The sequence below is a fragment of the Plectropomus leopardus genome, chromosome 21, assembly GCF_008729295.1.
Source record: "Plectropomus leopardus isolate mb chromosome 21, YSFRI_Pleo_2.0, whole genome shotgun sequence".
Lineage (NCBI taxonomy): Eukaryota > Metazoa > Chordata > Actinopteri > Perciformes > Serranidae > Plectropomus > Plectropomus leopardus.
Window position 1 is genome coordinate 17,467,320 of NC_056483.1, and position 17,223 is coordinate 17,484,542.

General features: G+C 40.6%; 1 protein-coding gene across 8 annotated transcripts in view; it reads right to left on the reverse strand.

Annotated features, from left to right (window-relative positions):
- The window catches only part of ntng1a (netrin g1a), a 172,311-nt gene that overhangs the window by 32,839 nt on the left and 122,249 nt on the right, over positions 1-17,223 (reverse strand). For all 8 annotated transcript variants that reach the window (XM_042510273.1, XM_042510272.1, XM_042510271.1 and 5 more), the window contains exon 4: positions 4,447-4,619. In XM_042510273.1, coding sequence (XP_042366207.1) covers positions 4,447-4,619 — 173 coding nt within the window. The remainder of the gene's footprint in view (positions 1-4,446; positions 4,620-17,223) is intronic.

Here is a 17,223-nt window from a genome sequence, read left to right on the forward strand (position 1 = left end):
TTTTATTTTTTTTCTATTCAGGAGGGATAGCCTTGCATTCCTATAGATTTTTCACTGCGTTATTACATTATGGATTTTTTCCCCTCCAAGACAAAGTATAATAATGCACTTTATACTAAGACTGTTTTTCATCACTTGCAGGGCAAAGGGAGTGTGTATGTGTCCTTGTGTAGTAGTTATGAATGTGTGTGTGAATGCTTTGAGGAGTGGAGGTCTGCATGAGCACCTGTGTGTGTGTGTGTGTGTCTGTCTCACCTTTTTTAATAATGTGCTGTCAATCTGGGCTCTGGGAATGGCCATTTCACTAACCCTCCCTAAGTCTCATAACACGGATCCTCTGGGACTGAGAATAAGTCATCAGCCGGTGACCGAGAGTCCTCGAGCACCGCAGAGAAAGGCAGAAATCACAGTGGATGCAATAAGGGAGACAGGGTGGGATAAAACTCAGGCTCTCAAATGAATGCCGGCACACTCGAACTTATAGCACCGCCGCTCTTCTGCCTGCTGCTTAAGCTGATATATGGCAGGGAAACTGGAGAGGATAACAAGAACGGAATGACGCTGACTGGTTTTATGATAGACGCGAGTGCTATATCTGCTCACAGGTCCATCATCCATTCATTCATTTATTCACTGACAATCTGCCCCCTAGTGGCCATTAGCAGGCATTAAAAAAGTCTATGCGTGAGGACTTGGATCAGAGCTCAGCTCCTCACTTTGGTGCCGCTGAACTCCCGTATGTAGAGAGTACTGTGTGACACCGTGTCCTTGTTTTGTTCATACCCCAGGAAGAGCAGCTGTTGCTTTTTCTGTTGGGGATCCAAATAAATAATAAACAGCAAGAGTTTGGGTATGTGTTGGAGAGAGAACCTTGAAAAAAGAGCAAACTGAGATTATAATATAAGCCAATTTTTGCATGGCTTATAAAAAGCTTTATGTTCCTCTTTCTAGCCAAGGCAAGTTTATCTGTATAGCCCAATCTCACAAGAAATAAGCCTCATGCAAGAACATATTATATCCTGAACTAAAATCTTGCATTTTTTCCATGAGGTGAGTGCGTTGAATCTGATTGATACACTCCTAATTGCACAAAGTTATCCAAAATTGCTCGTTGCAACTTGATGAAAGCCAATTATTCATGAGTAGTGCGCATCCGCGTGATTTGATCATAAGTATAAATGCCCCCCTAGTGGCACATAAGGATGTCACTCTGTTTGTGATGAGTTCGATTCGCATACAAGGTATACTGCCTATAACAATGAAGTCTCCATGCACCAGTCAAAATGCAGTTTACATCCATGTTTGTTAAAACATGGGCCAAAACATGTTTTATGAGGTCACCATGACCTTGATCTTTGACCTTTGACTATCAGATTTTTATCAGTTCATTCTTTAACTGATAAAATTCTGCCAAATTTGAGGAAACTACCTTAAGGCCATCTTTAGACACTGTGTTTACGAAAATGAGACAGGTACAAGGTCACAATGACCTTAATCTTTGACTACCAAATTCAGCTCATCACTGAGTCCAAGTGTATGTTTGTGACAGATTTTTTCAAGGCGTTCATGACATATCGGGTTCACAAGAATGTGTATGTACGTATGGACAACCCAAAAACATAATGTCTCTGGCCTTGGCTATCACCAGCGCAGAGGCATAAAAATGTCATGAAAGAGTAAAAAGGAACTTCCCTGCTGAGCTTTTAGTCAGAATTTAGTGGACATAAACTGAAAGCATTCAAGAGTGTAAGTACTCATAAAAATTGATCTCTTGTGAGCCACTTCAGGACAAATCTATTCATACGAGTGGTTCTTGCATGAGGCCCACTGTCTCTCTGGGTTTGAAAGTCCTATAAAACAAAGGTTCCCTCTGCAGCCTACGCTCTGGAAGAGGAAACATTCGTCATACAATGTGACATCGCCACAAGACATTAAACAAAAAGGCTAATGTAAAGCTGGCCTACTTCCTTTGGCTCAAGCAGGAGTAAATAACTGCTTCTATCCTACATTAGCATTGCAGCTGCAGCTGGAGAACATTATTTATTAGCTCTAATGCTCAATGTGTGTATCTATGTGAAGTAATGCTTGTGTCCCTATCAACAAGCACTTCACAATGAATGATGCAAAACCATGTTGCCTAAATAAATGGATCATACATGGAACTATGGTAATTGGTCACACGACATGGACGTAGTGGAGGATTATTATGCTCTAGGGGTTATTATGGACTAGAGCGTTCCCAATGATGAAGATTGAGATCCTGTTCCAGTATTATTTATAACATCCTTTTTGTACATGCTATTCCTTTATGAACAGACCTTGGGGTCAAAGTGGATGCCAAAAACTGGGCAAAGAAGGAAAGCCTTCTGCTGGTATGTATTTCAAAGGCCTTGGTTAGACTGCCAGCTCAAATCCAATTTTGGCAGTTCCTGATGGTTTACAGAGTGGTTTGTAGAAAGTCTTGACAGCAAAAATACACATGGAATTTGTTTTTGTTAATTGGATCCACACCACATTTGGAGGTGGTTTGAAAGTTTCTACAGATGCGTCTAAGTCTGGATTCTCTGGCCGCTTGAATCGGATTTCAAAGTGTCTTCTGACATGACACACAATGAGGATGTCAAATCCAGAGTGACGGGAGTGCTAATCGGAATCCATGCTGCAACTAGCAGAGCGCTATAGAGGACAGCATGGAGAACAAGAGTCTATAGATGCTGACAGAAGAGTTCTGCACTAAGATTTGACAGAGCAATTGTTCTGAGGTGGAAAAGTAATGGACCTCCACTTCTTATGCTTAAAAAGCTGCAGCACAAGCTTAGCCACATAGTTACTGATGTTGTTACCACAGCAACCCATGCAAAGAGGTTGGTGATGTCTGGACAATCAAATAATCATGCAGACAGTCTGTCTTAACTTTTAGAAACAAATCTGTTTTGCCCACAATCTGCAAATCTTCCAGGTGTAAAAAAAAAAAAAAACAAAAACATGACACAACCACTTAAGCATATTATCCACCTAAATCTTTAAAATCTGAATACAAGAGGAAGGTAGGTGTAGGAGAATCAGTCCTTTCAAATTTTGAACTATGAACAAGAAAGCAGCATAAAAAAGTATAACACACAGTCTGTGGTGAAATCAGCCATGTTATCTTCAGCAAAAAGAAATTATCTCTTCTTGTACTGTTGTACCTTATAGCGGGCATCCAAAAAAAAGATACAGATGTACAGAAGATTTAGAGACTACAAATTATATGTAATTATATATGCTCATTGCTTTGTTCATTATTGCCTCCTTAAAGACTGTTCTCTGTTATTACATTTGAGACAAGTTTAATCAATGCAGTGCTTATTTAATTAGGTGTGCAAGTCATTTTACCTTAAATGCAGATAAAATAAAATGTAATTGAAAGTAAGAGTCAACTGAAACCCTGACCCTGCACACTCAGTTTGTTCACATACGGAGGAGAGAGCGTGCATGGTCTTTTCAGTCAAAGCACTGACTTCATGTTGTGGGTGTTTGGTGAAGGATAGGAAGATGGTAACGCGGAGTGAAGTCAGACACAGGGCACCTGCAGCTGCTGCTGCTTCTGGGCAGCCTTTTCTTACGCTTGATGTCGGGGTCAGGTAGAAGGACTCAATGCCTCACATATGCAATACTGCTGTTACTGTACACGGCAAAATTTACTTTTAATAAATACGTTTTTTGTATATTAAGTTTCTAGTAAGGAGCATGACTTTCAGTTGTATTTGAATGCTTTGGGACAGGTTTCTAGAGATAACCTGTGTATATCTGTAATATACTTTTTGACTGTGATGTTGCGTGTAGTTTCACTATCAATGACTTACTGTATGACCTGCCAACACTATTCACGTTGCAAATGCAATTTGCCCAAATGTAGCAAATATTTAAATGATTTTACAAATTGTTGGTCTGATTCTAGCTACTTTTGAGAGGATTTTTATGTCAAATAAAACCTGTTTCATTTGTCTAAACTGTAATGACACAGGACAACAGAGAAGGCACTCTTCTTCTTCTCTCTTCTCTTGAATAAGCTGCATTTACATTTTGGACACATTTGTTTCCACCGGACTTGATCATTGAAATACGCAAAAGTTGGTCTCTCCACTGTTTTTGCTTCTCTACCTTTTATCTTGTTGAAACGCTGTTAATTGCTTCACATTGCTTTGAAACCTTGCAACTCTATCTAACTATTAACGTGGTGATTGTCAGAACTCTTAAGGATGACATACAGGATGCTGCTAATTGGGATTCAACTTTAATCTCTTGTCTGTGTTGATTCTTTTGTTATTTTTGATTCCAAATCTCATGGGATATCTCCATTACTTTGTCCAGCGCTTGTAAGACCTGTACTAATACCTGCTGAATCATGTGAACGATCCTTTTAATTAGTCCACATTACTGTGATGTGTGTGTGTTTGTACTCACAGATATTAGCCGTGCCTTTGGGGATGGGCAGGTAGGAGCCAGCACTCCATGCTCGCCCCTGGTAATTCTTCTTACAGCGGCCACAGTCAGGCCCAGTGGTATTATGTTCACACTCGCAGCTCAACTTCTCTTTGTCATATACACAGCTGTTGGCGTGAAGGTTGCACTTGCACCTGTCAAAGAGGGTAGAAGGGTGGTAGGGAAGGAGGGGTGGCGGGGTGGAGTTGAAAGAGGACAACCACGTCAACATGAGTGAAATTTCTGGCACTAAATGTACAGCAGACAGCTTTTATTTTTTGGACAATGTGGCTGAAGGGCAGCGTGTCCTTGACTAGTGGTGGCATTGGAACACAGTCAGAACGGCTAAAACAGTTGCTTCTTCAACTTCAAGAGGAGCTAGTTCAAAGGAGGCAGGCAGTTTCACGAACAAATCTGGCATCATTATTTCCTCCTTTTCTTTCCCTCCCCCCTCCTCCCTTCACTCGGGAAGGTAGCTCAGTTTTAATTGTCCCACTGGAGGATGCATAATTGTAGTAAGGTCACAGTCGATGGGCGAGGGAAGATCGGGAGGGAGAGGGGGACAAAGAGGTGCGAGGGGAAGCTGAGGAAAACAAGCCAAGTTAAATTGTGGAACAAGCACTGGGAGAATGAAGGCATCGAAGCTTGCAGCTCTGTGAGGCGATGAATAGCTCAGAGTTAGCCAGAGGGCGGCATGGAGCAACAGCACGGCTACGTTCGCTATGACAAATTAATATGAGATGAGATCTCAGAAGCATATTTCCAGTTTGGAAAGAGGGACTCCCTAAAGGTGCACTAAATCCTCACTCACATCCTGCTCACCAGAACCTTCATTTAACAATAAACTCAGCAAATTCATTTTCTGCTCGGGCTAGATGAGCATTGAGGGGATATCTATCTGTTAAATTAATTTATGATCCTCATGCAGCATAGAGTACTCTGAGGAATATGGGGTATTGCTAGACCTCTTTTTGAAGAACTTTGCAATAGAGAACAACATGAGTCCGTGTTGTAAAATGTTCTTCACGGAGGTCATGATGGAGCTTTGCGACAATGCATTTCAACAAAGTCCAGTGGGTTCTGGAATGGTTTATTAAAAACTGTGATTTGGAGGACCTTCTCCACTCAAACAAAAGGACTGAATGTTTCTTTTTCTGAAAAAAAATCTAAAATGACTGCTTCACAATTGTATACCGTCATGAACCAGTTAAGCTGAAGTTACAGTTTACATCCAAGTCTGTCAACACTCATATGTAGCTATGAAAGTTGACCCTGCTTCAAATATGGATGTTGCTGCAAAGAATCTAAAAAAAGAAGAAGAAAAAACTAAAATGTGGATGCCTCATGTGTACATCTTCAACCCAGCAACAGAAAAGATCTATACAACTAGCACAGTTTTGAGGTGGACAACCCAGATTAGGGTCACCAATTCTGTATCCAACCAAATGGGATTGAATAATGGTCAGTGAAGACTTTTTTCCAACAAATTCTTAACAGTTCATCTTTGTGTTCAAGTGGACAAGAACGACACGAGGCAATAGTGACCTTGATGTTTGACTATCAAAATCTAATCAGCTCATTGTTGAGTCTAAGTGGATGTTTGTGCCAAATTTCCCTCAAGGGCTTCTTGAGATATTGTGTTCAAGAGAGTGAGACAAATGCAACGTCACAGTGACCTTGACCATTGACCTAAAAATTCTAAAAGTTGATCAATGAGTCAAAGTGGGTGAGAATAAGAGTAATGCAAGGTTCACGATAATGGAACGAACCAGGTTAAAGTGAACTTGCTCATCCTTGAGTCTACTCACATTTGTGCCAAATTTGAAAAAAACAATCCCTCATGGTTTTCTTAAGATATTGCGATGACAAGACTGAGAAAGACAAGATCACAGGGACCTTGACTTTCAACCTATTACCACCAAAATCTAATCCACTCATCACTGAATCCAAATGGACGTTTAAGCCAAATCTGAAGGTATACAAAGGTGTTCTTGAGATATTGCACTCACAAGAATGGGACATTAGTATGTATGTACAGACACATGCAGGGACAGACTTCTACACAAAATGTTTCTCATTTTTTGTCCACCCTGTTGTAGTGGTGTCCTACTACTAGTTTAGACTGAGAATAAGACCGAGGTAGACTCACTCACTGCTTGACATGTAACGCTGCAATCTGATATGACACACTCTCGAAACATCGGCACCAGAATGCTCGATACTCTAAGATAGCATTATTGTTTCAAAAGCACACTATGAGTCATAATCCATTGCCAACAGCCAACACTGGCTGCAACTTTAAATAAAATCTGGAAATCTGACTTCCAACACGCATGACTCATTCTAAAAGTATGGAACTGTAGCTGTGTTTGTTTATTATAGGATAAAGTGCTGAGAGGCAGACAAAATGGCACTTTTCAAGCCTGTCTCCCTCTTTTGAAAGTTCTCTTTTATTTAGCTATTTTAATTTTTTTTTTCTTCAAAGTAGAAGCCAGGTGAAAGTCATCATTCCATTCGTACCTCAGGCAGAGAGAGAGAGAGAGATGGAGGGCAAGGTGTTGAGGAGATGACACAGAAAGCCTCACAGTTATGTTCACTAAAGTCTCAGTAAGAAACTCAGGTGACAGGTGGCCCCCGTCACCCTGCCCATTCTGCTTCACCAAAGCTTAACTTATGATATAATAATTTGGAGGAAAAGCTCAGTCTTCAACCACTCATTGCTGCTTGACCCTGATACCCTGAATATATTGGCTGTTCGCCCCAAAATCAAGGGCTGTGTGCTGACTCGGGGTGGGCTGTGATACCTGGTTACATTTTAGATTGTGTTCCAAAGAAATAAAAAGAGTGACACCGATCTTTTATATCATTCTATCATTATGTGTGCAGTAGTGCAGAAAGCATTCAGATCCTTTGTTGAAAGAAGTGTAGGTGTAGGGTTTATTTGCATTTCGGTAATGGTTGCAGATTGCAACAAACTAAATACCCCTCCCTTTTCAAGCGTGTGGAAGAACCTATGCTGGCCTTTAGGTAACGTTGTCAAAAAGGGATTTTTCCATTGGATTTTGGATCATTGCAGAAAATAAGCTCTGTGGTAAACAAACATGTTTGGCACTTACATGTTTTGATCAGCAGGACACTTTCAGGATTTTTTAAGCCTGAAAGCTATTACCAGAAGTGAAACGCTAATGCTAGGCTAAAACAACTACACAAACTATTTGTTGCCCCTACTACGAAACTATTAAGCTGTGTTGACATTCTGATGTCTCATTTAGCCGCTTCACATTATCTTTTTTAGGATACATCGAAGCTTCAGAGTTTATGATTGGGGTATTTAGTGATGTATTTTATGTCCAAGAACAAAACATGAAAGTTTCTTAAGCTTGCGTGAGCTACAAGCCTTATTTAAGGCTTTTAACTTAAAACCCATTCAAGAACCAGTGACCCCCTCGTAATCTACGTGGTGCAAATAGTGCTAATAACAGCAACAGGGCTAACAGAGTGAACAGGGGGAACCAGAGGATGGGAGCTATACTTTCACAATGATGCTGTCCTGATATCAGCGGTAACTGCCGTTTGAGTGCATCGCCCCTGTGTGTACACAGCCAGAAACATCTCAAACATGGGAAATAAAATTAAATAAGAAAATACAAGCAGCGGGCAGAGTCGCTGCAAAAAAATACACCTCCACACACTTCTTGCGGGTCATAAGTACTGACTGAGAGAGATTACATCTGCATGCACCGGTACATTGTTTTTTTTTTTTAGGAAAATAACAGCATACCTTTCAACTTTTTACTGTAGTTCTGATTTGGGGCATGCAGTATTTGGAGTAGGGAGCTCATGAAACATTAGGTGAGCAAAAGTAAGTAGGCTACACCTGTTATTTCATCATGTCAGATACATATTTTATCAGCATTTCATACCTCATGCTGCTCATGTCCTTTCAGCTTGTAGCAACCAAAAGTGAACAGTAACAAGGCAGACACTCACGGCTGTGGTGTTGCTGCCTTATGGGACAAAAGAATGTGATAATATACCTCTCCGCAGTATAATCTTTGAGTTTTACTTTTCACTTTTGGTTACAAATTAAAGCATGACCCTGAATGGACCAGATAAGGGATTCTCAAGGAATCCAGGCCACCCTATTATTTTCAATTGTCCACATTTATCTGGTCGCACTGACAATGATGTTACAGGCCTGCTCTTTGTTTCCTTCTAAGTTACAAGTCGGCCTTGTTAGTGTGTATATGTGTGTGTGAGAGGAGTGGGTAGTGGGGAGGATGTGGTGTGAAACGACTTCACACGGAGCCCTTTGTGGTTTAACCTTCAGCTTCCTTTAACATCGCCAACATTTTAATCAGCGTCCAGAAATGATAGTGCCGTCGGCATAATGATGGAGACCGCCAGTGAGGCCCTTAGGGTCTCGTACCCACCAGTGCTGTTGCGCTGCCAATCAGCAGTGGCTCCTGAATGTGTGGATGCCAGGGGAGGCTCCCTCACTGCTGCAGCAGCAACAACAGCTTCAGAGAAGGAGCCAAGCAAACGTGTATTTAACAGCATTTTAATAGCAAAAATCCTCCAGGGTTCCCCGTGTGCACAGTGTTGTGTCTTCATTTCTTACTTTAAAAGCTCAGTGGGTTGCCTCCTCCTGACTTTCCATCAGTCTTTGTATTGTTCTCTTCATATCTCTCTTCTCCATCCACCTGTCATTGTTAACTCCAGTATCTCCTATTAATAAATATTCATGAAGCCAAGGCATCTTTGTTTTTGTGTGGCGCTCTCAAAGTGATATTGCTTGAGGCATTATTGAGTGTGCCAGCTACCGCCTGTGAGCTAAAGGTCCCGATATGTATTCATAAAATTACCCATGAGGCTATGAGCTCAATTTGCTAGACTGGCAAAAAAAAAAAGGGGGGTGGGGGGGACACCTCGACTGAAGTTTTGATTCCATTTTGTCTGAGAGAAAGCAGCAAACATATTCTCATATCTGACAATAGTTTAAAGTTCCCCTTGAAATGTGGGAGACAGAAGATACTCTTGGGCGCAAATTTATTATTTTTCTTTATCCTGGTGGAAATGCGAGCGGAGCAGCTCGGTGAGACTTAGCTTACCTGGAGCGGTGTGTCTATGACCTCTGCAGTAATGGGATTCTGATTGACACCATGGGTGCAGACGACATATTGCGCCTTCCCCACTGATGATGCCAGCAACAACAAACAGAGCAACACAATGCCCCGTTTCTCTCCCCAAAAAAAGGCCATTTCCTTTCCATCTCTACAGCCATTATCTACATAATTCCATTCAGCCGAGTTCATTCCTCGACATTGCTCCAATTTGCTCATTGCGGCTTCAAAGCCAAAAGTATCAGCCACTAATTGATAGTAATTATCCATAATCCAAGCCTACAACATCCCCGACGCACAAAGCTGCTGATCCCAACAAATTGAGCAGACTAAACTCAACATGGTCCTTAAGTGGGTTAACTAAGTGAAGCAATTAAATTTCAATCTAACGCCCAGGTGTTTTCATAAGCAAGCCAATTGGGTCAAACACTCTGTTAATAAACGCTTTTTTTCGTCTTTAGCTTGTGTCTGCATTTGGTGTGCGCTGTAAATGAGCAACACACCGGGGATTGCAAGGGGTGGGCAGTCAGGTGGGGGAGGTGTCAGGAGGACAGGCGGTTCAGAGAATACTTCGGCTTAATTATGTGTGATGAAAATGAAATAGAAAAGCAGGAGTGGCTGTTAAAAAGGCCTTAAGGTGTGTGTGTGTGTATGTGTGTGTGTGTGTGTGTGTGTGTATGTGCGAAGGCGATCTGTTGTCCGTGGATAGGATAATTGCACAACACAAACTCACAGAGAATGAAATTTACTATACAATATATTTGCCCCACCTGATCTCCCCAAACACACACACACACACACACACACACACACACACACACACACACACACACACACACACACACTCCTCGGTCTTACCCATTGACAAGTAGCTTGCAGCTGACGTCTGTATTGGCTTAAAACAGATCAGCCTGTCTGCTAACATGTTACCTGCTAATTGCCTCCTCTGCCTTCTTTCTCCCCTGGCTTGCAGTGCATTGTGGGAAGTGGAAGGAGTAAGATATCAGCGCCAGCTCTCCTGGGATGGACCTAAGCCCCCAACCTACCCCTAATTATATCCTTCTTCGCCATCCTTCCCTCTCCTTTCACTAGAAAGTGGGCAGTTAGAAAAAAGTGGAGGCTGTGGGAAATCACGACAGTTCTCAGTATAACTCATTTCTTCCATGTCTATTTTTGGTTCAATTTGTTGGCATGAGAAAAAACGTTAACTGTCTAAGATTACAGATGTAGCTGCAGAGGTTTCATGGGGTTGATTCTGCTTTATAAATCTACAGAGAAAAGGAGAGGATCTGGGAGAGTTCAGTAAGAGGCAGGGCTGAACAGCAAACACATAGATACAAGGGGCCACTCCAACTTTTAGAGTCTGATATATTTACATTTTAACCCTTTAAAACCTGAGCAAATGGTTTGATATCTTTCAAAAATATGGGGAGTAAGCAATGAGCAACTTAGCAACACATGGACCAAAAAATAAGCAGAAAAGTGAAAACAAAAACCTGACTCACTTCTCTGGTTATTATTCTATCATTAATCTTCAACTCATCATATTTTCTGCAGTAATATCCCAAAAGGCCCATGGCAGTGAACATGTGGGTAAAGCAAAACCACCGATTTAGAATTCAATTTTTTTCAATACCGGTGCCAAAATGATGAACCAATACTTTTTTTTTTCAAAATAAAGCAGCCAACTACCTGTTTTTTTTTTATTTCACTGCAAAGGCCAATTTAAACTTGAATATTGAATATATTAGCTCTTAACAGAACACTAACATTTGTGAATAGGAATTAATACAAAACACTATTTAAAATCTGACATTATGAATACAATCTAAACCTATATCAGTAACTATATATTACACAGTTACAGTAATAATAACAGTCGGAAGAAGGATCACAAGAGGTTCAGCAGCCAGACACACATTTTCTGTTGCAGAGTGAGAAAAGCTGGTCTAACATAAAAGTCCACCTTGAGGGAGCCTTGTCAGTTTCTTATGTGAGGGTAACTGGGTTTGCTAACTTTGGGGATAACCCCCTTCACCATAATCAGCAGGTGGCAAGAATGACAAGGAAGTTTTGCTTGGGTCTTGAGAAGCTGTTGCATTTATTCACTAAGTAATGGCCCGAACTGTTCACAGACTGCGTTGCTGTTTTTTACTTCATACTCTCTGCTGTGCAGCCTCACTCTCTCTCTTTTTTCTCAGCTGCACACTTGCTTGCGTGCACAATCTAGGGCCGAAATGAGGCACCAAAAATTGCATCATGATACGGTCCAGTAGTTACCCCTGGTATAGGAACTGGTGCCGTATTGGCACTGAGTGTCAGTACCCAACCCTATTGGTAACTGTCAGTCACTTTCACTGCGTGCATGACTCTGCACATTGAAACCCCCATATACAGATACGTTCTATGCATTGACTTTTTGAAGTAAATTAACACAAATGGTCAAATTTGTGAGACTGACACAAAACATAAAATTTGCTTTGCATTCTGTCTGAACCATAGACTGTATAAATAATGGATGTAGCTCACCTGTTGTCACCCATTGACCCACAGGCCATCAACATCTTAGGTTTTTTAAGCCTGAACTGACCACATTTGAACAAGAGACGTGCTGTGGAGGAAAAGGGGGTGGATCTGAGACATAAACTGTTATGATGCCACGCAGACAGCCTGTCACTCAACTGGCCCTGCCCTCAAAAGTGTGTATATTTGGGACTTAATAAAATGTAAACAGCTGAGTTATATAAAAATTCACTGTACAGTTGTCACACGTGTTGACATAAGCTATAGAGACCAAAACCAATTTTTGTGCCAGGCTGTAAAGATGTTTATGAGGATTTACTCTATTTTGGAAATAACCTCAAGTGGCTGCTCGATGACCCGCAGATTTTGGCACTTATACATTGGCTTCATTATTCAGTCTTGGAAGTTGCTGCTTGTACAAAATAAACAACTTTTACACGAGTGAAAATGCCAGACAAGCAGACCATCTTCAGTATTTAACAATCAAAGGAGATTCACATTTTGGTTGCAACAGCTGGAACTAATAACAGAAAACATACTTGAAGTCATAAAAAAAACAACAGAGATCACCAAGGCTATGTGTACGTTATACCTGTTTTTTGTTGTTACATATTAGTTGGGTACATAGTTTTAAATACAATTTGAAAAAAAATGCAACATACATGAACTAATCACTGAGTCTATACAGCAGCTACAGTCATACGTACTTAGTTGAACTGTCTGGCTGTGCTCGTATTTACAACAGAACATACTAGAAAAATGATATGCTTAAGTAGCCAATTAAGCCTTAGCGTTGCTCACAGAATTATGACCTAGCTGCTGAACTATGGCAGCAAACTTAAAAATTGCAGCACTTTAAATTATTTTAATGATTGATTCAGTGAGCTGATGAATGTTGTATATCTTCCTAAATACTTCATTATAAACCTAAAAAATAAAATAAGATATTGCAAAACTAAAATGACATAGTGATATAGATGATGATATAGTAGAATAAATTTTGTTATAATTGTTTTTGTACTGCAAGTTCAGTCCCTCTCCAGTTCCCTGCATTGTGGTAAATATGCCGCCTGCCTGCATCAATCCGTTTGGGCCATCCATCTATCGAATCCTCAGCATTACTAATGTATGCAGTTGGACATGCTATCCAAGCAGGAGTCAATCAAGAGGTCTTTATTGCCTGTGACATGCCAAGCCAGCTCAATAGAATCGACATGCTGGGCCTCACTGATACTGCTCTCAGCTAAAGACTATTGGCTGTGGAGCCGGCGACAGAAAATGCACTGCGGAGGAGGGAGAGCTCCATCAGTGGGAGGATGGTGCCAAACAGATTTTAAAGGGAGGCCAGGTGGAGAGGAGATATTAAGCGATCTTGTCATGTCATAAACGACAACGCTGACTAGAGCTCTTAAAGGAAGTAACTCCCCGAAGATCCTGCAGCATTGATCCGTTTTGGTCGGTAGCTAGTCCGCACACTGTCAGAGGTTAGACTGCATTTGACCTCTGTGTGTGTCTGTGTGTGTGTGTGTGTGTGTGTGTGTGTAAGAGAGAGAGTGTGTAAGTGTGTGCACAAAGAATGAAAGAGGGAGCATGTGTAGTGTTGCAGCATAAAACGTTTGCTTCATCCACAGTCACACATTCTCTCATGAATAATTTTTTGTACAAGCATCTGTTTTGTTCTCAGTGTCACCTGGTTTATGTCTAACTATTTTAAACACGTTATGTTTCAAATTTGTAAGTAATCAAAGAAGATGCAGCACTTTTGCTATTTGACTGACAAGCACAAAAGAGAAATGAAATAACAACACAACATTTACCAAACAGCGGGAAATATCGGGAAATAATAAAAGTCACTTCTTCTTAATTTCCTTCTATTATCTTGTTGCTTCTTACTAATGTCACCAGCCATTAAACTTTGACAACTCTCTTCTTGGTTACCAATTCCTGATGTCTGAAGCAGACATTTCCCATGGCTACGCCCTCCAGGGGCCAGAATCCGAAACCAGGGTAGGACCCCAAGAGCAGGTGAAATTACAGAAAATGTTGGCGGTTTCCCAGCTAGCAGAGGGGCTTACTCTTAGCATCTCTTTTCCCCCTTAAAACCCAGGCGAGGGTCATTAATAGCTCAGGTAGTTAACAGAGTTCACTGTTGTGTTGAAAACAAGAGCACCTGATAGACCAGAGGGGGCAACGTTTCCACTAAATTAAATTAGAAGCTGCATGGCCTCTAGTGATTAATGAGAACCACATGAGGAGTAAAGAATTGCTTGAAGGAGCGCACTTGGGTTTGTGCAAGAAGAGAAGAGAAATGAAGATTTACAGAGGAAAAACTGGGTTTGTGTGTTCACATCTGGGCCATGGGTTTTGTACCTAAATAAATTTCAGATCAGGATTTGTGGCAGTGTTTTTAAGACTCTAATGACTCAGAAAGTTCCGACTTCTAATAAGGGACTACCCTGAACTTAAGTGCAGGCAAAAAGATAGAAAATACTTTGAATGTACTAGAGTATTTATACAGACTGCAATATATTGGTTCAGAAAAAAAAGTATACATATGGTCACTGAACTGATTTATTGCTGCAGATTGACCACTGCAGGAGGGAAATGTATAAATGATTTAACATCTGGGAGAAGCAGGTGCAAAAATAGGGGCGTAGTTATTTTATCACACAACTAGAAAATAAGAAAGATGAATAACAGAGAGAGAGAGAGAAAGAGAGGAAAATAAAGATAACGATTTCTGTACCAGTTCTTTCACAATGCAAACTATAGAGGTGAAGAGACAAGGTATATTGTAGCAAAGAAAAAGACACATTTCAAGTGCACTTTACGGGAACTGTCCGTTCAGCACCACAAACCACAACAGAGACCAACAGGCCAATGTTGCATTTATAACAAAATGCATTTTTAAATTATTTGAGGATAAACCTCTATAGATGTGGTTTTCAAGGGGTCCTGAGAAAAGGCTCTAATGAGTATGTATAATAAATTCAGTGTGCGGACACAACAAACTTTAGCTGGCCAGAAAACAAAAAAGCAGCACTGCTGAGAGTTGCATGTCTGCATTAATGTAATATGATATTTGAGTGTGTTTAAGTATGACTGTAGAATATGAGAGATTGTAATTTAATACAAGGGTCATCGAAATAGATTTGTCATTGCAGTTGAAGTTATGTTTTAACATTGTGGATGTGAACAAGCAGGTGTAAAGTTTTAAGGCATGTAGCTTATTAGGCAGAGAGAGAGAGAGAAACATGGACATGACAGAATATTTAACAGTACTTTGCATGCTCAGTGGTGGAGTCCCCAATTTCCATGGTGGATTCAGAAAGTTGTTAGATAACAGCAACATTGCGTGGAAATTTGCATTTGTCACATAATGGAATTGTTTGGAAAGGTGGAGTTTACTCCAGTTACTGATAAATGTGTCACTTTGAAAGAGTCCTATTATTGAGAAATACGTAGCACTGCTACCAGTAACACCCAAGGTCAAGTGCCAAATAACTAGAACTGAAATCTCAAGGATTATGCCATTAAATAGCCTATAAGGTATTTCTTATTCTCAGTACATTTAAATGAACTCAGCAGCTATACATATAATATAATATAAATATATGCAGCTCTTGAGACAGCTTAGTGAGCCAAACCTATTGGACTTTGCCCAGAACCTCAAATCACCATCATCTAGAGTCATAATCACCATCATTTCAGTCATCACACAACATCACCGCTGAGCTGTCGTGCTCCAGTAAGTTACATTACCTTGCTAACAGGGCAAAGGTCTGGAAAATTCAGTACAGCACTTTTTCTTTTGTTTGATTGTTATTCTTCCTCCCTTTTGTCAGGTGCAGCTCCATTGTATGCTCCTGTTATGCTTGAAGGCTAAAGCACCGTCGGATGGCCATACATAATGAGCGTCTGCATTCATTGGCCTCCGCAAAAGATAACTCGCTCAGAATCGCTTTTCATGACTCAATGATCCCATTATCGAGCAGTTTTTATTCATCACTCCCTGTCGTCTTCAGATCAGAATCAAATATCTCGCTTGGGGAGGTTTGGGATCTTACCACATCAGCGCTGTCACTGCGTGTGTGTATTTGTGTGCACATGAGGTGAATTAGGCAAACAGGAACAGTATGATGACGCTGTCAACACTTCTCCCTCTGTTAGAAATATCTGCTTCTGCTTATGAGGGGGGAATACTGCCATATGGTGTTTTCTTCACTGACGAGGCTCTCTTGTAATGTCACCCATGCCGATATGGCAAGCTCAGTGGGACATCTGACTGATCAGAAGGTGGCCAACTTTGTTGGGGTATTTTTGATTATGTATTACTTTACAACTCAGCACGACCTTCTTTAACATTGGCCAAGGTGAGCCTAATTCTATAATACTATCTTTCATATTTTAACTATTTACATGGTTATGTTTCTGAGACATGCTCATTTATATGAGCAGAGTGCAAAGGCGTGATGGATACATAACATATTCCTCTGGTGCCGTTGTTCCACAACAGGTAATGTTAGGCAAAGACGACATTTCAAGTATACAGCATGATGAAAGACTGAAGCCTTAGCCCTCTGCTAAAAAAAAACAACGAACGTTGAAGCGATTATTGCTTTTTATCTGAGATCGATATGATATCCTGTGGCCATTACTGGAAAATAATGGCATAGTCAGAGCAACATATTCTGTTTCCATAAGGTAAGAAACAGGTAAGGTAACGTAAAACAAGGTACACGATATCCTGATAAGGTAATGATGTGATGATGGGGAAAATAGAAGTCTTAGCTATCTGCTGTAAAGACAATGTATATTGTCCTGTAGCCATTATGGGGAAATTCTGGCGAAATACCACAATTGCACGGCACGTAAGGTAAAGAAATGTGAGGTTATGACCTGATGATGGAAAAGACAGATGTCTTAGCTTCCTACTGCAAATGCACTAGCCATTACGGTTCTTATTTTAGATTTAATTAAAGCAAAAGCGTACGATGACAACAATGCTCAAAGTACCTTTTCATATCAAAATATTCCGCTGATAAAAACATATTCACAAGCTTACAATAAATAAGTTAAGTGAAGAACCATGTTGAAACTTGTTCTAAGTGGA